The sequence below is a fragment of the Salarias fasciatus genome, chromosome 5, assembly GCF_902148845.1.
Source record: "Salarias fasciatus chromosome 5, fSalaFa1.1, whole genome shotgun sequence".
NCBI lineage: Eukaryota > Metazoa > Chordata > Actinopteri > Blenniiformes > Blenniidae > Salarias > Salarias fasciatus.
This window is the reverse complement of record NC_043749.1, coordinates 23,943,204-23,966,307: the sequence shown is the minus strand read 5'-3', so window position 1 is coordinate 23,966,307 and position 23,104 is coordinate 23,943,204. Positions and strand designations below refer to the sequence as shown.

Below are 23,104 nucleotides of genomic sequence, written 5' to 3'. Positions count from 1 at the left end.
AAAGCTAGTTAGACGCGAGCAGTCGTGACACCAACAGTCGGGGGCAGCGAGCCAGGACGCGAGCGAAGGAGGAATCGTGTCACAGGCGGCCCAGTGAGTCACTCGCTCCCATCAGACAATAGGAGGCCGATGACGCCGGCATATGCTGAGATATGTTACATGTCTGCACAGAAGAAATGCGCAGCAGTGAGCTGTGTGACTCAGACACCTGGAAAAAAAACAAAAAAAAACCAAATATAGTAACAGACCTAAAGATGCTGTGATGTGGTGATCAATAATAGATGATTGAGAATTTCAACAGCTGTTTATGCTTTGCATTGAATAGTGGTGAAATATTTGTGATAAATTTTAGTAACCTTTGATTTTATTGTAGCAGACAGCAGCGTCCTTTCTGAAAACAAGCTGATTTCTCTGTATGGGAGGGTGTGAGCAGAAAATTGACAGTTTTCCCGTGTGTTGCCATGGTTCTGCTTCTCCCGTTTGGAAGCTGGTGATTGATATTGGCTGACGGTGATTCGGGCCGTTTAAGCCTAATTTTTAAAGTGCAGAGGGTGTTTTTCTGGTTTCACCAAGGATCCTAAGTAATGTCAGTGTAAAGAGAAACTATTTTCGGGATCAAATAGAAAGAAATAATATTTCTCCTGCTCGTCCCTGTCTGTGCTCTTACCACAGCTTTTTTAGTTCAGCTTACTAATTTAAAGTTGTCGGGATGCTTCAGTTAAACAGTAACCCTAAATGTCCTGCAGTTGAGAATGTGAGAATTGTTTATCGGTGTTTGCCCTGTGATGGACTGGCGACCTTTCCAACGGTGTATCCCACCTTCTACTCACTAAGCCGCGGTCGTCTCCAGCGACCAGTGAGTTAAAGAACTAATCCCTCTGGACATTTATCACTATTTGTGTTTGATTTCTACCAAATGCCCTCAAAACTTGTGACGTTGACACCAGCCTCACCTCAGCCTTGTCTTTGATTAAATGCTAACGTGTGTAGAGTTTGAAGCTGGTGTTGGATCTCCAGGACGCAGGGACCTGGTCTGGCCTCCCGGTGCAGCTCGGACCCAACAGGGCTGCAGACGCTGGTTTATAAATCGACAGTTGCTCCTACACTGGCAGCAGAAATGTGAGGTAGCTTGGCTTCAGACTGCTGATGCTGCACTCTCACTTCTGCTGTGAAATGTGACTTTGCTGAGTGTGTGTGTGTGTGTGTGTGTGTACTTTGTCTTGGTGTCTGTGTGTATTGACTGGCATGCAAAGCTTGAGTGTACGTGCACCATGTCTTTCAGAGCTTACCTTTTTTTCAATTTGAACAGCACATAGGATCATTCTGTCTAAAATGTCTTACATTTTGTTGTGTAATCAAGATTGAGGAAGAACCACATCTAACCTCCGATCACACACTCTTTAGGAACACTCTGCTAGTATTGGTTTTGACCCTTCAGATTTGTCTTAATTCATGGTGGCATACATTCTACAAGGTGTAGAGAATGCAGGATGAATCTGTGCTTTCATGTTATTTACACCAAGTTCTGAAGCCACCAGGTCTAAATATGACGAGTCAGCTGTTTGTATTAATGAGTAGTGAAACAGAGGTACTGAACAAATAAATGAGTGCATCTCATTTTTCTGGATTTTTTCCCTCGGTGAGGCCTTATATTTATTGTATTTTGCCTCATGTTAAAGGTGCTGTTGGCAGGATTTTGCTAGTCAATGCTATTTTTTCTGTTTTCTTTGGAATCAATGTTAGAGTATCCATTGATAATCCTTTAGGAGTGTAGCAAAACTGCACTACCGCGAGGGCGCAGCGTTTCCATCTGTCTCTGTTCTGAGCTGAAAAGGAATCTCGACAGCTCCAGGTATCTTTGACCAATCAGAAGAGCCCATGAGGCTCCAACCGTGATTGGTCGAGGGGCGTTTGTCGCACGTTCTTGTGGGAGGGGCTTAACTTGCGTAAGGGCGTGATGTCAGAGAAAATAGGACAGGATTGGCTGTGCTGGGTTTCAAATGGCCATCTTAGATGGGTCAAATCGCCATCTTGCTTAGGTAACCCTAAGCAAGATGGCGGAGATGCGGAATCCTGCCTACAGCACCTTTAAGTCGTCATTTTTGACTAAAAGATATTTTTATCATCAATTTCACCCAGCAACTGTTAATTAGGACTGTGTAAAGCCTGCAGGAGTCTTTCACCCTAAAAAAATAACATACATAAATCCCCATTGGACCTATTACATTTATAGTTATGTTCTGGGATTTGTTTTTGAGTTTCACTTTGCCACTAGAGTCAGATCTAAAGTGCGTGTTTCGATAAAATGTTTAAACTCAACTCGGTGTCGGCACCGACTTCGTCGTTCGCTCTGAGTGTAATGAATGCTAGTTTGCACTCATTTTGTCGTGTTGAGCAGAAGATGTCTCGTGAAGCCCACAAACTCATTTTCAATCTAATTTCCCTTTTTCCAGAAGTTTAAGTGTTCCCTGTAATATTTCTGCTTCAATCTGCCGGCAGTGAAGTGACACAGAAAGCCAGGAAAAAGCAGGTGGAGCAGCTTTTACTGCTCTGTGACCCAACACGCTTTTCTCTCAGTCTAATTAAATTCTCCATCACTGAACCGGCTTTTCATTTGGCTCGTGAAGCTGCTGACCTCATCCCTGAGTTCTGCATTTATCTGCGAACGGGGAGATAACCTCCCATGAATATTCATGCATTCATCCGGCGCTCACGCCAGACCTCATCCCACCACCGCATCTCCTCACCGATGCCCTGCATGCCTCGTCCTCTCACACGCTGTAGTGTGTGCAGTGATTCTCCTCTTTCTGCATACCGTTCACCTCTACACCCAACTCCTCCTCCCTCTTATCTTTCTTTTTAAAATGCCGTTCATTTGCGGTGCTCATTCCCAAGGTTTCCTCCTCATTGTTCTCGGTTTCAGTCGTTTTTAGGTGCTGATGACTTTCGTTCAGGGCTTTTGTTCGTGTTTCTGTATTTTGCATGTGTTCTGCATTTTGCATGTTCTTCCTGTGCATGCATAAGTTTTCATCCAAAAGGCTGTGTTGTAAATTGGTGAAGTGAGTCCCTGTAGGTGTGGACGTCAGTCTCTGTCCAAACTGAATGAGGCAGTATGAGAGGATCGTGGTTAATGGTGAGTTGCTGGTTTGTCTCTGCTAACTATTTCCTGCACCAAAGAGCCTGGATGTCCAACATGCTGCCTGTGGGCCTGAACCGGCTTGTAGCATGGTCCAGCCTGTCCTGCAGAATGACCCAGCAAAGTGTGAAAATTATAGAGGAGTCATTAACTCTGCAATTTTCTCTGAAAATGGACTGCTGCTCCCAAATGGTCCACTGCAAGTTGGACTGTGTCAGTGGTGAGTGGAGGACATAATGTTCCGATCACTCTGATCAACAACTGAACAGCAGGTTGCAGTGACATCTGCAGCCGAGAGGTCAGCGTCATAGAACTTTCTATTCAAAGTCAACCCAGTCTCACTACAAGTTGTGTGAAAAGATGCTTCTGAGAATGTATTTTTTTTCCACAATATATATTTATATGTATTTTCCTGATCGTGATTAAAATTTCCACGTCTCCGTTTGCGCTGTCTCGAACCGGAGTGTATCCGACAGTTGGGATTGACACCCCTGCTATATGAGGTTTCAGCACGATGCCACCTTTTCCTGCACAGACCGGAGCCCTGCGAAGCGCTGTGAGTGTTTCTGCCCCCCTGCCGGTGGTACGCAGCTATTTTCAGACGGTGTAAAGTGTCGCCTCTCCTGGCCCCGGGCTTGTAATCAAAGCATGTGATTCAAATGCAGACTGAAAGAAAATCATCTTTTTAAATGTTTCATGTATTTTCAACACTCCAGAAGGACTGGGCAGTGCGTTTAAAAATGCATCACTGACCACCATCAACTTGCAGTGACTGCAGATACATTCAAGAGGATGTGTGTGCAGGACTGTCTTATATAAGCCTGAAATACTGCACTGCTGTCTACAGGAGGCTTTTCTTTTTTTTTTTTTTCCTTTCTTTTTTTGCTGAGGAATAAGGTATGAATTGTCACTATTTACATTCGCACACTCTGCAGTCAGAATTCTTCACTTAGCTGAATTCTCAAGTTGGATAGTCAATAATAAATGAAAAAAAAAAAATTGACAAATGCACATCATACGAATAAATTCATTCATCCAGTCGCAGATCATCAGCATATTTCATCCAACCCGAACAGTTCTGCTCTCACTGACGCCTTCTGGAGGACATGGAGTCATTTCAGTCGATTCTTTTCACCCACACTTGATTATCCTCAGTGGGAGGTTCCCATTTTTCTCCAAAGGGCCCACAGTCCTTCGATGTGGTTCGATGCAGCTTTCACATTATTTCTTGCAGACTCTGAACTTGCAAACGCTGACAGTTTTTACTCATTGGCCTGTAGAAGTGGTAGTGATTCTACTTTTCCCTTCTAACATGTTTGGCGATTAGAAAGTTACACAATATAAATTGTGCCACAGACTACAGTAGATTTCAGGAAACTGTTACTGCAAGTTTTATTTTAGTCGTTCATATTAATCTGCTGTTAAATAATGAAGACGATCATTTCCCATTTCAGCCAAAAGACCAAATGTTGTTTTTTCACTTCTATACAGAATATTGCTGTTTTTACACCAGGCGAAAGACTACATAAGTCTTTATATTAATTGCAGTGTTTGCTTAAAGGTGCATTAAGGAGTTTTACAACCTTAAAAATACTTATTTTCCACCATAAATATGTTGCACATTTTTAATGATGTGTACAATGTGCCCTGACATATTCATTACAAGTACCTCTAACAGCGCTAAATTGTCACTTGAAAGTTGCAGTGCCGGTCCGGCACAAGCATTTATTTGGGGAGAATTTGAAAGGAATGATGTAATGCACGCTCCGGCTTGTTCAGTTTCGCTTTGTCCGCCATTACTCCGCCAGATGCTTAGTGAGCAACAACTGAGCAGGATCTTCCAGAAAGTAAGAAAAGACTGGCTTCTAGCACTGCCACAGCTCCAGCACAGACTCCACCAGGTAAAAGAAACTTAAATCTTACTTGAGCACTTCTAAACGAGCGAAGACGGAGTCCCCCTCTTCCATGCACGGGAGCCACAGGGACGAGTTTTTCACTAAGCTGCATTATGCCCAAGGCCTGCAGGGGGCGCTGTTTCGCATAAAACGTGCAAACTCCTTAATGCACCTTTAACGTAGAGTACTCTTTGAAGGAAAAAAAAACTTATTTCTCTCATAGGTCAGTAAATATTGTGGTATTTAGTGATGTTGCATGAGTGTCTGTATTTTGTCTTAACCCACTGTGCCAGTGGCAAATTTCCAGTTCCTCCAAAATGAAATTGAAAAAGCATATTCTGAAAAATAGTGCCCATTTAATACAATCTGAGCCAAGCATGGTTTTATATGGTCATAAATGCCTTGGCTGATTTGCACTGAAAGAGCTGCGTTTGGCTCAAAATGTCTGCGTACGAGCAAATGACCATTTAGAATCTATGTGAAGCTCCGTGGCGGTGCGACTGCAGTCATGAGAGCTTCAGGTGTGAAACTGCGACACTGCCGTCTTATAGAATCCTGCAATATTATAAATAATGAGCAGAGCGACTGTAATGCAGGAATGTATTTTCAGTCTTGTGAACTTTACAATGGCGTCGCCTCACGGTAGCAAACAGGAAGGAGATTAATTTGTCCCAGTGCGACTCGACCAAACTGCATCTCTTCAGTTCAGAGGCAGACGTGTGTGCCTGTCCAAACAATTCCTAATGATGAAAGGACAGAGAGGTGCTGCGAGGGGAATAATCTGCTGCCGCTGAGCAGGATATTACCGCAGGTTTATGTGCCAATAAAACAACCGCTGGTGTAATTGATTTCAAGAGCCATCTCATATGAAGTTCAAATATTTACACCATCATGTCAGCGAGTGTCTTTCCTGCAGAGAACACGAAACAGGATTGCGATTAACTATTAACCGTTTCATGCACCTTCTGTGGGTGAGAACAGAAATGTTTGAAGAGAGCAGATGTATCCGCTGCACATAAAAAAACCAGTGTTTTCACTGAGCTGGAGCAGCATGGAGGGTGAATCAGAATTAGAACCATCCATCTATGGGCTCTGCTGGCAGCGAGTACAAGCTTTCTTTTTAGTGCTTTTACAACACAGAATCACTTTCTGGCAATGAGAGGACGATTCCACCCCCATCCTGCTTCTGAAGGCCTGACTATTCATAGTTGCTCCCAACTTGTTTTTTTTTTATTTATTTTTTTCAGTGAGCGCCAGAACGCGCAGCAATGATAACAATGTGATTTGTAGCATAAGGGTTGAAAGCAATCGGGCTTGAGAAAACGCATCCAATCCACTCTCAGGCCCACTTGGCTTGGCAGCCGTCTCCGTCACCCACTGCTGATGGCACACAGTTTCCATTCATGGGCTGATGAGATATTCTGATCGCGGCAAATATGCACATAATCTAACAGCAGATCAGGGCAAATGCACAAAGCACTTATCTACATGTCGCCTTTTCTCGAGAGGTTTGATTTCAGGTTTTTTTTTCTTCCTGTTACAGCTCTGGTTGGTCAGTAGACAAGTCAAATAAAACCAACTGCTATGTTTGTTTGAATTATTTATTGTGCAGGATGGAGAAAAAAAAACACACTGATTTGAAGATTTTCAGCCGAGCTGTACAGTATTAGATGTATTTATCTCAAATCAAATTTTTACAGCAACACTGAATATTGCATGCATGCTAACATCAGTGCATTGGGACCTTCAAGCCTCCACATAGCAGTTCTCTTTCTCTTGCCAATAATTTACACTGGGCATTACTGGGTCCTGTTTTTAGTTTTATTTCTATTTTTTTTAGTGTTTTTGTAATCATATTATCCTCTGCAAATCCCACAAGCAGCATTTAAGAGGTCAGGTATTTATATATTACAATCTTTTACACTTTTCTCTAATAACCTCAATTTGTAGATCATGAATAGAAGTGGCATAGAAATGCAATTAATTGCAGTTCAGTAAACTTTTGTGTGCCTTTATTCGCCGTCTTGGAGATGTGTTTTTTGTGTGTTTGAGCATATGCGATACTAATAAAAAAAGACATTCAACTTGTTTTCAATGTTTACCACTGTCAAAGAAAGTGGCAGCTTTTGCAGGTGAAAGGGTTCGAGTCGCTTGACTAGCTTTGAAGTGGTAATATCGACCTCAGGGCTTGCAGAAGTGGCTTCTTGGATGTTAATGCCATGCAAACCAACAGCCTGACACTCAGTACAACAACTCAGCCACCACAAAGACAGAGCTATAACCAATTTCTGCTGCACAAAGCCAAGTGTGCACAGTGTGGGTTTGCAGTAATGGCACTGCAGCATTAATAGTGTCTTTGGAAATGCAGCGCTCGCTACATTGAAGTCTTGAAGCTTTTCCTCTGTTTTTATCCTCCTATCATAAAAATCTGTCTTTATTGTTCTCTTTTCCCCATTCTTATTGTTCAGGTTCATAAAATAGCAAAGTCATTATTTCGTTGAAGCATTCCTGTCTTCAGCAGGAGTCCCACTTTATCTTATCACTGCATTTGATCAATTTAGACTCTTAAGTTCAGAGAAACAATGTTCAATTTGCACAGTTTCTTCCCTCTGATTTGCATAGATAAGCTGACCTTAAAGCTTTTGCTCAGGTCTCCTCAGGCAGCTTTGGTACGAAGAACTATGAGACTCTCTTCCTTTTCTGACTTCTGTTCATAAGCGTTTCGCCTCCCTTTAGGCCTGAAAAATTAATGGCTGAGTTTAATTCTGGAGTCAGGAAGGTGACCTTCAAACACGTGCGGGTCTGCAGAGGGACTGATATTCCACTTTCCAACACCCACCTTTTATCTTTGAACAGGGTGTTTTCTCACACACACGGGGAAGTCAGATACTGTAGTTTTTATTCATTTTTTTATCTTGCTGAAGGCAAATTTTCATTTTCTAGACGGCAGTCTGAATCAAAACAGAGATCTGAGGTCAAAAGAAAGGAAGCAGAGGATTAGCTGCATAATTTTATCTCGATTGGCGCGTGAGATTTTAATGGTTTCTATAATAATAAACAGTCTCCATGAAAACAAATATTTTCTTAAACAGACTTGGTGTGTGTGTGTTTCAAGTTTCCATTCGCCGACTCACAGAACACCTGGAGATCCATTGAGATCTCTGCTTTCATGCTTGTCCGGCCGTAGGAGACGAATGACAGCTCGCTTGGCAGCAAATACAACCTCAGAGCCTGCGTTTACACCCCTTCCTGTGCCCTGTTGTTCCTCTGCTTTTCAGAGAAAGTGCTGGATGTGTGAATATGATGAGTTTTGACAGTGTGCGGCAGCAACACTGCTGGTCCCTCTTGTCCCGTCAGGCCGGGGCCGGGCTAATGCGGCCTGGCAGGGCCGGGTCCGGGAACATGGTGGCATCGTCCTGACGGCACGAGGGACGTGCCAAAGAGTCGGGCATACGTGTCTCAGCAAGACAACAATGGTTTTTAGAGTGCACCTCCATGTATGAATAATTTAAGGCAGCAGGTTTATTAGCTCTGAAAAAGCAGGTATGTGCTGACTGGTGAAATATGTGTGTGATGACTTGGCGAATAGTTGGGTTTTTTTCTTCTTCTTCTTTTTGCTTAGCTATCACTGCACCAGGCTTTAATTTTTAATTTGTTACAAGTTTTGGTTCTTTTTTTCTTGTATGTCTGCTTCATATTTCGAGTCTGACTTGCTTTCCAGTAACAACCTTTAACCTTTAATTGATGTGAGATTTAAACATAAGCAATTTAAACGTTAAAAACATCTTGGGTTGTTTTTCCGCTCGTGGTTGTCATGTCCCCGGTGGCCTCTGCTCTGGTTCCGTTTTCTCTGCTTTTACTGGGTGCATTGTTTGGTTGTGCATAATGCAGTCAATCCTGGAAAGATCCAAAACATTTCCTCTGCCAGTAAAATACTGCATGAAGTAAAAAATAAAGGTTTCATACATGTTTTACACCTTGAAAGAAATGTTCCCTAATCTTGTCTACAGACCAAAACACTAATTAATTTTGATTTAATAAATGATGTCGGCTGTATTGTGAGGCAGTGTAAACACACACAGCTGACTGGAGGAAGCGGTTATGAATTTATTGTTATATCAGACCAATAACGGCGTTGGGAAAAGTTATGCCACCATGGAACATACAAAAATAATCGTCCATCTGTCCTGCACCCTTCTTGTGTCAGGCTGAGAAATAAACACTGAAATGAATAGCGGAAGTCTCCGTGCGTATCCGTACGCCGTGTCCTCTCACAGGGAAACGTAAATAAACCAGACGGCCCAGCAGAGCCGGGGGTCATCGCCGGGTCGCTCACGCTTTCAGATGAAGAGCAGCTCCAGGTTCCACAGTCAGTCATTTCTAACTCTTTCTCTTTACTTTTCCGACAGGTGCTGGGGAGTCTGGAAAGAGCACCATCGTAAAGCAGATGAAGTGAGTCGCAGCCTCCACTCCTCCTTTCTGCCTCTTTCATTCCAAGTCTTGAAATAAAACCTGATTTTCTTCCACTGAGATAAATGTTGGTTGTTGTGGATGAGTCGAAACATGCAATCAGATATTCTGACTTTAGATTTAATGTGAATATGATGTAGGGATTTTTTTTTTTGTCTTGGATCTGATGATTCTTGACTTCCCATCATGCTTCACTGCTCTCACCTCCTGAGTTTAGATCCGACAGTCAGCCACTGACCATGAAGCATCTCACCTCAGAACCTGGCTGCTTCGCAGGAGTAAACACATTCTGTTGGATTAGTGTGTCTGTCTGTGGTTTCTGGGCAGAATTGTTGTCACTGATGGTTTTTTTTTTTTTTTTTTTTTTTCCTTTTTTTACTGCTCTTACAAGAACGACAGTGTGAAGAGCGTCTGAATATGAGGTTATTGTAATGCCTGTTTGCACCAATCAGAACTCACAGAGGGGCACTCGCTCACTCGCTGAGGCCTCTAAATGGCTTAATTATTCACATTCCTCTGGGCTAGCCAGGCATTGAATCTATCTTTTATGAGCTCGGAGCAGGAACAGTCTGTTGCTTTTGAAGCCAGGTTATTAACACATACAGATAAATCAGCTTGGAAGACAGGAGCCCTCCTGACACCGGCCTGTTACATAACATTGCACATGAAGGTGTCGGGGAAAGTTAACACAACTGAACCGTCTTCATAAAACAGCTGCAAATTGCTAAGATTAAGAACTGACTTCCCTTCATTAACATTTTCCTCACTGATAAAAACCAGCAGGTAGTGTTCTTACGTCTGTCTCCTCTCCGCGCGCTTCCTTTTGCGACCTGATGAAATCTGGCTGATTGCACTCGTGATAGGATGCACGCTGGAGCGTGCACAGTCGCTTTGTTCCCTCACATACAAAGTGGCGATTTTGCAAGAGGTAAAGTCAGGATACCTCGGCGGTTGAATGCTGCAGAGCTGAAGCGCTGCCAGAGAGTCCTAAACCCGCTGCTTCACATCATCCTACACAGCAGGCCGACATGATGGATGCGATACTGAAGGCAGAGCGTGCTTGTTGGGAGGCTAGACCGGACGATAGTGAGAGAAAAGACAGGGCTGCTTTCTAGCTTTGCAGTATTTTGCGTTTCAACACTGACGCATTCGTCACATGTTGTGTTTTTATCAATGCAGACAATTACTAGCAATAGATGGCACGGATCAAAGTTTCTCTACTTCATTGCTGTTCTTGAGGTACTTTTCTCAAGCATTTACTTTTTTCTCTTTCAGTTCAAACATACATATTTGTGCTTTTTCCTTACATTCTTCTCAAATAGCCTAATAATCAGAGTGGTAGTCAGTCTTGTTGTGGAAGGATCTCAGGAACATCAGTAACGGTAACATCAGTGGTACTTTTCCTTAAGATTAAAATAGATTTGAAGCATCTGCTAAATTCCACAAAGTCTGTCTCCCCAGCAAAGTTTTTCACCACGTTTGATTTTATTTATTTTTTTAATTCTTTTTAGCCCGTTTTAAGAAATCATTTCATTGTGTAAATGTGGACTGTTGATCATATCGGTGCCGGTCCTTTGGCCCCACCTGGCTGTGAAAAGGTCCTCATCCCTCTGATGGGAGACCAAAGCTGCACTGCTCGCTCTGTTCAGGAATAACAGACTTTAGCGATTGTTCTAACCAGTGAGAACATCATTAAAGCAAGAATCACTGAACACCAAACCTGTGAACACGGACACTTTCCTAAACATTGTGTGTTTCTTCGTGTTTTCAGAATCATCCATGAAGACGGCTACTCGGAAGATGAGTGCAAACAGTACCGGGCCGTGGTCTACAGTAATACTATCCAGTCTATAATGGCCATTGTTAAAGCCATGGCCAGTCTGAAGATAGACTACTCCAACCCTGGCAGAGTGGTAAGATGCACAAACACTTCAGAAAAACAGTCTATTCGTCCACACACAGTACTTCTGTATGTTACATTTACACTCAATCACTCCTCTAAAAATAGCTTATTTGTAGGCACAAACATGCAACGACCACAAGAAATGAGGAGAAATTCCGAACACGAACAGCCGCTTGTATTCTTTGGGGAAGAAAAAAAATCATTTGGACTTACCAGATTAAGTTTTCCTTTAGGCTGCAACAAAACAAAGCCTGTTTTATCTGCTGCAGTTCTTTTGCTTTCTCAGAATCCCAAAATCAGGAGTTTGGAGTATATTAGGAACAAACATTTTACTCCCACTTACTTAAAGCTTTTTCTGTTCAACCCAGAGAACAAAGACTATTTCCGAGGCTGTAATGCCTCCGGGAAACCAGTTCTGCTTTTCTCCTCTCACCAGTACATGTTCAGTTGATAACGCCGGTGTGCGCCGTGCCCGTGTTTTAAACTAATGTGCGATCATGTGATTTCCAACGCACACCTGTTTGCTGCTGCAGAAACTGGAACACGGCGTCGTCTTCGTCTTTGTAACCTGCGGGGAGACAGTCCTCGTCGTATCGACTTCATCTCCTCCATCTTTGATCTGTTCTCTCGTCACAGCTCTAACAGACAGGAGGGCCTGAGAGGAAACCTCAGACCTGCGGCGGCAGCAGCCTCTCAGGCCCTTTTTTGGAAAGTGGGCTCATTCAATAATGCAAACAGGACGCATTTCAGTGGCACGCTCAGCCAGCTGCAGCCTTCACAACAGCACAAATTAAACTGTCGTTCACTTTCTGTCTTTCTCCCATCTTTTCCCGAACACCTGTCCTGCCACTGACGGCTGTAATGACTCAGAACTAAAACCTCAACAGAGCCACAGCAACCTTTTTATGTGCAAATTGGCTTCACTCTGAAAACCAGAGAAAAAACAATTTAAAGCAGACATTATCTGTTTATTTGATGACGGCAGTGTGAATAATATGTAAATAGCTCTATTTGGCATGATGAACCTTCAAGGATTTGCTTCCTCTGGTGGATTATTTTTATTTTACTACATGAAAATGAGAATACTTCCAGTGAGACATATAAAATATCATATTATAATCTCCATCTAATAAAAGACAGAAGCTTTTACCTCTGCCTGAAATTGTGAAAATGTTTTTGCTTCATCATGCACTGAGCGATTCTAGTGCTACACTCTTTATTGATGAGCACAGAGGAATGCCAAACCTGGAAGGTATTGAGAAAGTGATTAATGGACTTGTAGCTTTAATGGCTTAAATGAGTAAAACTGCTAAGAGCATAACTTCCTTTAATATTTGCATTTGTTGGTTGTTCCGTGTGTTTCCCTCCCATGAATACTGATACCTGAAAGAAACTGAACATTAAACATAAAAATGTTCCCACGATCTGATTTCAAAACTCCTGCAGCAGCGCCAACCCTCCAGAAAATGTTGTCTCAAACAAACTATTAAGTTTAAAATCCTCCGCTCTGCTTACAAAATGAGTTTATTCACCCCACAATGGTTACTTGTCAGCGGTGAATCTCTGAACACAAGCTCTCTTCTGTAACTCTGGGCCAGCGTTGATCCTCCAAACTGGGTTTCACATTCGCAAAGGATGTTCAGTTCATTTTAAGAAGCATACTTTGTGCTGTGGAATATCAAACCCATCGAGTCGGAGCTTCATCTGCAGCTCCAGTCTGCTGCAGCGTTGATCAGCCAGTGTAAAAGCCGCCTGTGAAGCCCTGTTGTGGCTGTGCTTTAGCGTTTGCTGTGGACCGAGTGTGCTCGGCTCCTGGAGCAGTAATGAAAGGATTGAGGACTGCGCTGTGGCGATGTGCTTTTTTTCTCTCGGATCTGTCAAATGGCTGCGCGTACGTGACGGTGCTCTCACACTCCCACACAGCAATTAGTGTGCGAGCCTGTCCACACTCGCACACAGCAGCCCTGTAGAAACACACACACGCACACACAGACGAGGGTTCGTTTGCACGCATACAGATGCACCGCAGTTTGTCCGCAGTTTGCAGTATCGATAAGTTACGATCCGACTGCAGGACTTCAGCTCTTTTGCTTGTGGTGTTTAAGCCTACAAGTCATTCCCTGCATCTGAAAAGCTTGGAAGACTAAAATGTAATTCCACCGAGATTGTTTGGCCGTTGCCAACGCTTGATTCAGGCACAGACATTTGTAAACAGGGCTGTTATCCCGTCGGAAAATAAAGAATACCAACTGGTGATTTACACAGAGAAAGAAGGGAAATAAACATTGATCAGCTGCACAAAGCTTGTTTAAAATATGCAAACAAAGCTATTTACAAGATGAGTATTGATGCCTTGGCCTGAGCAGGAAATGCAATTTCCTCTCAGATGTTACAATTCCAAGCAGATTATTTTGAATATTCAATAGATTTTTTTTCCTCTTTTTATAGTGACTCAGATATTCAAAACACTCAGACATTAACAACCTCTTAGTGTTGATAAGCTACTCAGAAACCCCGCTGTACTGACAGCATACATACTTTCAGTGGTTTATTATTTGTGAATAAACACTCTCATTCTCAGCAATATTTGAAAAGATTCATAAAACTATTGCCAAAATCGAATTGGCCCTGAGTCACGCAGACATACTGTTTGTCATATTTTCCATTTGCTGAGCCCAGATTGCATGTTGTCTTTTGTTCCATGATACCATGAGGCTGCTGCTGTCCTAATATCTGCTTCTTTCGTGGCTTTATGCTGCTTTTTCTGGAAGCAAAGTGTAAAAAGTAATAACGTGTTTGGATTATTTTTCTTTGCAAATCAAGAAAACAAAGAAAACCGAGGATGATGATAATAAAACCCCCTGGTTGTAAGCAGTGTGTGTGGTGTGGTTGTCGCCCCCTGCAGGACGACGCCCAGCAGCTCTTCGCCCTGTCTGCCGCGGCCGAGGAGCAGGGCATCCTTCCAGAGGACTTGGCCAACGTGATCAGGCGGTTGTGGGGCGACGGCGGCATCCAGAGCTGCTTCGCCAGGTCGCGAGAATACCAGCTCAACGACTCTGCAGCATAGTGAGTGTGACTCTCCGGGTGTGCAGAATTATCTTCACCAAGTAATACCATAATAAAAGTGTGTGTATAGAATCAATTAGATGCCCTAATTTTAATATTTTGCACAGTTTTGAAGTGTTCAGAATATTCTTGCAGTCGAACGTCAATCAGTTCGCTTTCTGCCTCTGAATTGTCTGTCAACACGCTGAATATAAATGTGCTTAAGTGGGGTATCGCACGTTTCCTGTCAGGTTTTTTCCGCTCACACCCCGAGTCCCTGTCAGTCATTTGTCTAAAAACTGTTTTGCAGCTGAAAACCCGTTATTTTAGTGGAATTAAGAAACAGCTCTGGAGTGTCGCCATGAGAGATTTAGCCTCGATCTTGATTACTTTTATATTGCCATCCTATTAAGGGCTGTTTAATATCGGCGCCATCGTGGAAGCTCTGTTCTCTCGCTGTTGCGATGGATCTAATGCGCAGCCCTTTCAGCCTCTCTCATTTGAGCTGCAGTGAAAACCTGTCTTTCCCTCCTCTGGGGATTTGTGGAGACTAGAAAAGATAGTCCAATATCTTCCCTTTTTGTGATCACATCTCGCTTCCTGTGTTTGATTCTTTAATATTTTAACCTCATAAGCTGCGTGCAAACAGTTTGTCTTGAGGTGTGGGGAAAAAGAATTGAGAGTTGAAAAACTCGGTTTACTTCCAGGGAAAAGTAGTTCCCAAGTAAACTTTGAAAATTGATGGTTCCTGTAGTCACACTCCCAGGTGAGCGCTTCGGTTTCCAGGAACAAACTGATTAATTTCGCTGCAGCACTTAATGACAGTGTTGAATGCTACTTTTGCGTCATTTGTAATAATTCTGGCTTCTTGTTTTGTGATGTTGAGTGCTGCAATGAGACAATAAACATCTGTTTAATTATTTATTGAGTTGTTAATCACTTCAGCCGGCCTGCCAAGGCTGTGTCAGCTCATTAACATCGTCGGGATGCTGCATGCATAAACGGTGAAATCGGCACAACTGCGGCCGTGGATGTATCGTATCCCTCTCCTCCTCAGTGAAGTGCAGGTTGGCAGGGCGGCTAAACCTCCCAGCTGGCCTTGGACGCTGATGCAATGCTTGTGTAAGTGGGGCAGGCTGTCTCAAACATGTTGAAGACGCTTCCACACTCCCCTACTGACCAGCCGTCTGTCAGAGATCCGACCACGTTTAAAAAGCCGCATGAGAAACGGCAATAAAAATGAGACAAAACAAGCAAGAAAAGCAGTCGGTATCTTCATAAAATGATACAGCTTGTGTTCTTTGTGTTGATTTTAGGCTTTCTTTCTTTACTGAAATTAAAGAATAACATGTATTCACTGAAAACCTTCAAACACAGATCCTTCACAGTACGACTGAGTCTGGTGGTTTTCCTTTAAGTATTCTTCTGTTCTTGTTCCAGTCAGCAGTTTCACATGGGGATTTATTACAGAACGTGTACAGAGTTGTTTGCTGTCCATCCACCGACCCTGTCTCACCCCCTGCAACCCTATACCATGCTCCGCTCCGCAGAGGTTTCCCTCATAATGAAAAATGTAAATTCCACTGTTGCATCAGAGCGTAGCACCATGCGTTGGACATTTCTAAGGCAGGAGATGGAATGGTTTTCAAATTGATTTTAATAAATAAGTAAAATATACAACTCTTTTTTTCTAAATTCAAGAATTGGTGTGATAAAATAGCATACATGCATGTTAACTGAGAAGCTTAAAGTTAGCAGTGAGCACAGCTCGGTCACAATAATCGCATTAAATCACCCTTTATTGAAGAGCCACATCCTGTATATCCACTGATGCATAAAACCTGATAAACAAAAGAAACAGAGGCAGATGCAAAGTAATTCCACACTTAGCCACGATTCCACTATTGGAATTTTGACAATTCAAAAAAAAAAAAAAGTGAAACAGCAGCGTCTTCAGAGGACTCCTGTGTGTCCTGAGAGAAGGGCAGGCCGAAAGAACACAACAGAAAACCTGCATCGTATGGAAAGCAGACAAAGAAAGGATATATAAAAAACAAAATGCTGAAAAACAAAACATTGGCAGATGCAGAGACCAGATTTATTACAAAAACACAGATTCCTTCTTTCTTTTCTTCTTTTTTAAGCAGCATGTAATTCCTGCTTGGAGAACAGATCCTGTTTTGGGACGATGTCTTACACTGCAGTGCGTCTTGTTTCCAATCCTATAGTGACGTTATATGCAGTTATATGCATTTCAGCCCTTATTAATGAAAAACGTCTTGAGGCAACAGAGCGTTTTTAACGTAGTAAAATCAGACGTGGCGTATTGGCAGCTAAGCAAACGTGCAGAGAGTCGTGTTGGATGTAGTTGGTGAATAAAATCTGCCCCGATCTTTCAAGGAACTCCTTCTAGGAGGACTGACTGAGAGGATGTTGTATTCCGTCCTCTCTTTGTGCAGTATTGGCCCGAAACATAAAAGATGAGCTATCATGACAACGCCTCGCATTGTGGCTTAATATCTTGGGTCTTCTGTTGTCGCATTGAGAGGGATTCTGATCCGCTGATGGCAGATGTCACGGTCCTGCAACCCCAGACAGCCTGAGATTATTTTCTGACGGTGTCACAAATTTCACGACTCCAACCTCAACAATATCTGCAGCTTCCTGAATCCCTCATTTATGTGTTTCTGAAGGTGATGAACGGCGGCGTGCAGGGTAACGGTAATCGTTTATCAAGCTGGTATTTAATTGATAAATCTGCGAGCGTTACTCAGTTTATGGGAGTGTTTGTCGTCTGTCGTCTTTTGTTTAAAGTTCAGTTTGTGCTCAGCTGCCGCAGTGTTGGAGTCCAACCTGCATAATGCGCTTTGTTGCTACTTAATTATTGTATGGCTCTACTACTGCGGGGCCTTAAAGGCACTTAAACCCTCAAAAGTTTACTGAAGTTTAGTTCAGTTAAATGTAAACTGTTTTGGATGTTAATGCAACAATGGAGACTCACTGGCTTCTCTGTTGTTGCAACGTGTCACAAAGTTTTATTGTATTCTCTATTTTTCTGCAAATGATGCTAAAATGTCGACTGCTTTCTTTCTGTCTCAGTTACCTGAACGACCTTGAGAGGATAGCCAAAGCAGATTACATCCCCACCCAGCAGGACGTGCTGCGGACCCGGGTCAAGACCACCGGCATTGTTGAGACCCACTTCACTTTCAAGGAGCTGCACTTCAAGTAAGGTCGAACCGCCGAGGAAGCGGTTTAGATAAGAACCGAGTGTGGCTGAAATCTGATGGAAGAGACGAGACTGCTTACTCTGCAGCGCTGTGATTCCTTTTTTCTTAAAGGTGCTGTAGGCAGGATTCCGCATCTCCGCCATCTTGCTTAGGGTTACATAAGCAAGATGGCGATTTGACCCATCTAAGATGGCGTTTTGAAACCCAGCACAGCCAATCCTGTCCTGTTTTCTCTGACATCACGCTCTTACGCAAGTTAAGCCCCTCCCACAAGAACGTGCGACGAATGCCCCTCGACCAATCACAGTTAGAGCCTCATGGGCTCTTCTGATTGGTCAAAGATACCTGGAGCTGTCGAGATTCCTTTTCAGCTCAGAACAGAGACAGATGGAAACGCTGCGCCCTCGCGGTAGTGCAATTATGCTAAACTCGTAAAGGATTATCAATGGATACTCTGACATTTAATCCAAAGAAAACACAGAAAAATTAGCATTGACTGGTAAAATCCTGCCTACAGCACCTTTAAGTAACCAATCTGCACTGACACACACAACACACACACACCCCTTTGAGTTGATCTGAAGCAAACGACTGATATTTCGGAGTGAAGGTATTCCATACAGCTCGATCCCAGGGTCCTCCAGCAGTTTTCTCTCTTCATCCTGGTTGGTGTTAATTGTGTTGAGGTGTGACTGAACCTTCGGGGATGGAAGGTACAACTCCGCCGCTCAGAAGCCAAATTGCACCGATTAATTAGCGTGCTTACGCTGAGAGCTGTGTACATTACACCGTTACCATGAACGCGCCTGTTAAGTAAAACCAGAGCTTTGCTTAATGCTTCCATTTGAGTGTGTCCTGCAGGTTAGGGTCCTTCATAAAGCGTGTTCTGGTTCAGCCTGAGCACCGCTGTGTGCGACAGTAATGGATGTATAGACGGTTCTCTTCATAGAGGATGTGCTGGAACATTTGATAACAGGGCCTGACACTGATTATCTGTAAAGTATGGATTAAAAAAAGGATGATTTTTATGTAAATGCAAAGAGTTTAGTTAGGAGGATAAGTGACACTCTATCTTTTCTATTTTATTTAATTCACAGATTTTAGATGGTTAGTAGTTTTTGTTAGTTGATGAAAGGCTTATTTGAAGCAGGTAAACATGTCTGTTCCATAAGAAAAAGCGGCAGTGGTCACATTTCTTCTGTGTGACCTGCTTCCTGATAAACTCGGTGATATTTACCTTGTTTCACAGCCGCAGCTTTTGACCCTGAATAATACATGAAGGAAATCAATAAGAAAAAAGTCACATTTTTCTAACTCTGTTCTGTTTGCCATATTAATTATAGACAGAGAATGCTTATAAATACAGCTAAATGCCATCTTTTGGCAGTGGCCTGATATATATTCATCAAGCTGCTGCTCTTCTGTGCTTGCTAACCTAAACAGACGGCTCCTCGCCGACGCTGTGTGTTTTTCCCCTGCGTCGTCGGGGTATGGCAGCTGCTCTGGATGTGCCGGATTGTTATCACCTCTGCTGTCTGCAGGATTTTTTTTCTCACACCTCTTTGCGGTTTCGATCACAGCCCTGAGCTCACCAATCAGCCGGGGGTTTGCTGGGAGTGCAGAGGCCCGCTCCGACCCTGCAGTCTGTCATCAGATATCTGACAGACAGCTCTCCACTCTTGTTCCCGAACCGCCTCATGAAAACTTAATGTGTGTCCACAGATGTCACCCTAACTTTGTGCTTCCTTCCTTCGCTGTCATTTCAGCTGAAATGTCCCTCTCGCTGCTTTGTGGCAGTGATCCCCGACTACAGGCGGGAACCCCCCCCACCTCATTTACCTCCTGTGTTTGATCTGCGTTGCAGAATGTTCGATGTTGGAGGCCAGCGCTCGGAGAGGAAGAAGTGGATTCACTGTTTTGAAGGAGTCACAGCCATTATCTTCTGTGTTGCGCTGAGCGCTTACGACCTGGTGCTGGCTGAGGATGAGGAAATGGTATGGAAAGCCTTTCTGTGTCACAATCAGAATGAACTTTATCAATTAGCCGAACTCATAAACCTGCTGGTCGCCTTGTTCTCGGTTCAGTGTAGATTAGATTATAGCGCAGGGTTTTTATGATCGGCCATCCTTCCTTATTATTGCTAAGTAATAGTGAGTCACGGTTCATAAAATGATCCCGGTGAACTGCTCTGTGAAGTGCAATTATACAATAAGAGATATAATGGGTATTTTTCTTTTCGAGTGGCGTGAACCAATGGACCTCAATTTCTCAAACTGGTTGTGAATATAAAGAAAGCGCTCAGCAGAGACCTGCTCTGAAGATGCTCTGAAGCCTCCTCTGCACTGATTAGACTCGCATTCGAAACACGTGGCAACATTGTCCCCTGGTGGCCGCAGAGGAGCCGTAATCCACAGCTGCTCTTCTTCCCCTCAGAACCGAATGCATGAGAGCATGAAGCTGTTCGACTCCATCTGCAACAACAAGTGGTTCACCGAAACCTCCATCATCCTCTTCCTCAACAAGAAGGACCTCTTTGAGGAGAAGATCACCCGCAGCCCCCTCACCATATGCTTCCCGGAGTACACAGGTAGGGGGGGTTCACCTTCTGCAGGAGTTCAGTGTTTCCCCTCCAGACCACAGATGACTTTCCTTTATCTTGCTTTTTTCTGCAGGAGCCAACAAGTTTGATGAAGCTGCCAGTTACATCCAGACCAAATTCGAGGATCTGAACAAGAAAAAGGACACCAAGGAGATCTACACCCACTTCACCTGTGCCACTGACACCAAGAACGTGCAGTTTGTCTTCGACGCCGTGACTGACGTCATTATTAAGAACAACCTAAAAGACTGTGGTCTTTTCTAAAGGTAGGCCGCTGGGATGTGTTGACAGTGGAATTTACCACTGTCAGTGGTTTTAACTTTGATAGAAACGGCTTCAAATCTCAGTTTTAAAATGATCTTTGAATACTTCACAGTTCTTTGTTGTAGATTTCATATTGTGTCTTCTTTTCTCATGTAGGATGAAGCCTGGCGCGCACAGACTGCATGAGAGACTGCAATAGCCATGTGACGATTACTGCTTTTCATAATGAAAACCATAACGGAACTGATTCCTGCAGGGGGAACCTGAAGAACTTCAACAATCACTGATTTTCAACCGTACCATCGTCTGTCCGATCTGTTCTTGCTATTTTTCTATGTCTCCCTCACTGCTCTTTATCAAGGGTTGCTGTACTCCTGTTCATCCTGAGTACCTGCGTTTAACCCTCTAATTTAACAAGAGCAATCAACTAACAATCAAGGCGGCGCTCGCCTCAGAAGGCTTCTTCTTTCTATTTGATTTTAAGATGGATATTATTAGCCAGTTGGCTCCAGTGGAAATGAAATTATAAGACGAGCCAAACCTGGCAAATTGAACAGCTAATCTCTTGATGCCGCAGGGCAAATGAAAATACAATAAAACTATTATTTTCCTCAAACTAAGTGGATCATGGATCAGTCTGACAACCAATTGTTTTTTGTTTTTGTTTTTTTTTTTTTTTTTTAAATCAATTCAGTCTTTCTTTATTGTGTTCAGATATCTATAAAGTTTTTTTTCTTTCAATTTTATTTTCCTTTTTGCTTTGGAAGTTTAAGAGGACAAAGAAAAAAAACTTTTATAAAAAAATTCACCTTTTAACTTCTGTTAACTGGCATTTTATGAACCTTTTGACTGCACAGAGCTTATTTTTTAGAAGAAAACAAACAAGCATGGAGAATGACAATGGATGAAGGGGAAATGTTTTTTGTACAATGTTTACACAGATCAATACTCACTCTTGTACTATAGTGCATTGTTCTGCATGACTGTCCATAGATTAGCCTGTACACCCCTTCCCCACAAACAGAATTACATTCCTTGAGTAACTTCTTTAATGAAATAAAACAGAAATGGTTATGTGTCACTTTTAAAATATCTGCAAGGTTTTTAAGTGGTTATGTGTGTTCCTAACATGATTGTTCTGTACTATTCGTTTCATTCCAAGTCTTTTTACATATGTCTGTGCCTTGATATCTGTTTACACTTGTTCTTTAGAGACATGCTATCTCCATAGTGTGAATTAGGGCTATTTCTACTCCACTTCTGTTCACATAATCCATGATTTAGGGTGCACCACCACAACACCGAGACAAATGAACGATAGCTCTACATTATTATCAAGAGAAAAACTCAGTCACTTGTTCAGTGTAAATAAAAAGTTTGGTCACATGATTTTTTATTTTGCAGTGTCTCTTCATCTGTATGTCAATAACTGAAGGCTGGCAAATAAATAATCTGTGAAAATAAATTTGATGCACAGATCAGGGAAAAGATCATTTGAAAGAAAGGAATAACCGTGTTGACGTACAAATGTGTTCTTGAAGTTTTGACAACTACACTGATTAGAGGTAAACTGATGTAAAGCTGAAGAAATGGGACAGATCAGACCTCCAGGGTCTGCATTGGTCAGGGGGATTCAAACTGCTCCTGAAAAGAGCTGATGATACTGTATTTCAGCACAAGGCACTGGGGAACGGCTCAGAAGTAGCATATCAGGTGAGTTTTACAGTGCAGTCAGACTCTGCGAGTCTGCCTGTGGAACAGATAATGATGGGGGGGAAATGTGAATAAACCTAGACATTGGTTTTCTAAAATCAACTTTCGAGGTTATTTATATAAAATAAAACTGCACCATGGGAGCCCTCCTGCACAGGTTGTCGGTCCTTCACACTGATCACACCATTTTCAGTGATGTTACATCTTTTATTCATTTATGTTACAACAAAGTCATCCGTGTGAATCTAAATGTCTGATGACAGACTATGAACACTTAAAATTCTTGGACTGGACAGTCTTAAGCTTGTTTAGACTACAATTACCGTATTGGCCCGAATATAAGACGACTCTGAATATAACACGACCCCTATTTTTCAAATATCATTTTGTGAAAATAAAAATATGTTGAAGACAATAAGGTTACTCATGAGAGAACTTATTATTGTACAATTATTTAAACTCAAAAACTCACAACAGAGATAATAATTCACGTGATTTAAGATTAAAAGAAATATTGCTGCAGTATTAAATAAAAATATATTCTCTTTCTCAAAAAAAGCAACAATAAGCTACAATTAAGAACCTCAAAGATAATGATGTAAATAACTTTATAACCATCAAATTCAAGTTCTGTTCAGCTTCATGAACATTAACAATTCAGCCTCTGTGAATGTTGGGTTCAGTTTGGCCTGGAGAGAATAGTTCTTCAGAAAGAAAGCAGGAGATTTCAGCTGGTCTGAGCTTTTATTACTTTCTCCTGAAGACACTGTAAAACTGAAACACACCAGATATACACAGAAGTGAACAAATACACAAGATGTATCACAACATACATCACTGTCTAAAAAC

General features: G+C 42.5%; 1 protein-coding gene across 3 annotated transcripts in view; it reads left to right on the top strand.

The window, feature by feature from the left end:
• Positions 1 to 21,944, top strand: part of gnai2b (guanine nucleotide binding protein (G protein), alpha inhibiting activity polypeptide 2b) — a 41,050-nt gene extending 19,106 nt beyond the window's left edge. The window contains exons 1-9 of one of the 3 annotated variants that reach the window (XM_030091438.1): positions 8,888 to 8,894; positions 9,441 to 9,483; positions 11,273 to 11,414; positions 14,310 to 14,470; positions 17,549 to 17,677; positions 19,544 to 19,673; positions 20,113 to 20,266; positions 20,352 to 20,544; positions 20,699 to 21,942. In XM_030091438.1, coding sequence (XP_029947298.1) covers positions 9,479 to 9,483; positions 11,273 to 11,414; positions 14,310 to 14,470; positions 17,549 to 17,677; positions 19,544 to 19,673; positions 20,113 to 20,266; positions 20,352 to 20,542 — 912 coding nt within the window. In that variant the 5' untranslated portion in view covers positions 8,888 to 8,894; positions 9,441 to 9,478 and the 3' untranslated portion in view covers positions 20,543 to 20,544; positions 20,699 to 21,942. Of the gene's footprint in view, positions 1 to 8,887; positions 8,895 to 9,440; positions 9,484 to 11,272; positions 11,415 to 14,309; positions 14,471 to 17,548; positions 17,678 to 19,543; positions 19,674 to 20,112; positions 20,267 to 20,351; positions 20,551 to 20,693 lie in introns of those variants that run through there. The other 2 variants (XM_030091437.1, XM_030091436.1) reach the window with 2 other exon arrangements.
• Positions 21,945 to 23,104: the final 1,160 nt, after the last annotated feature.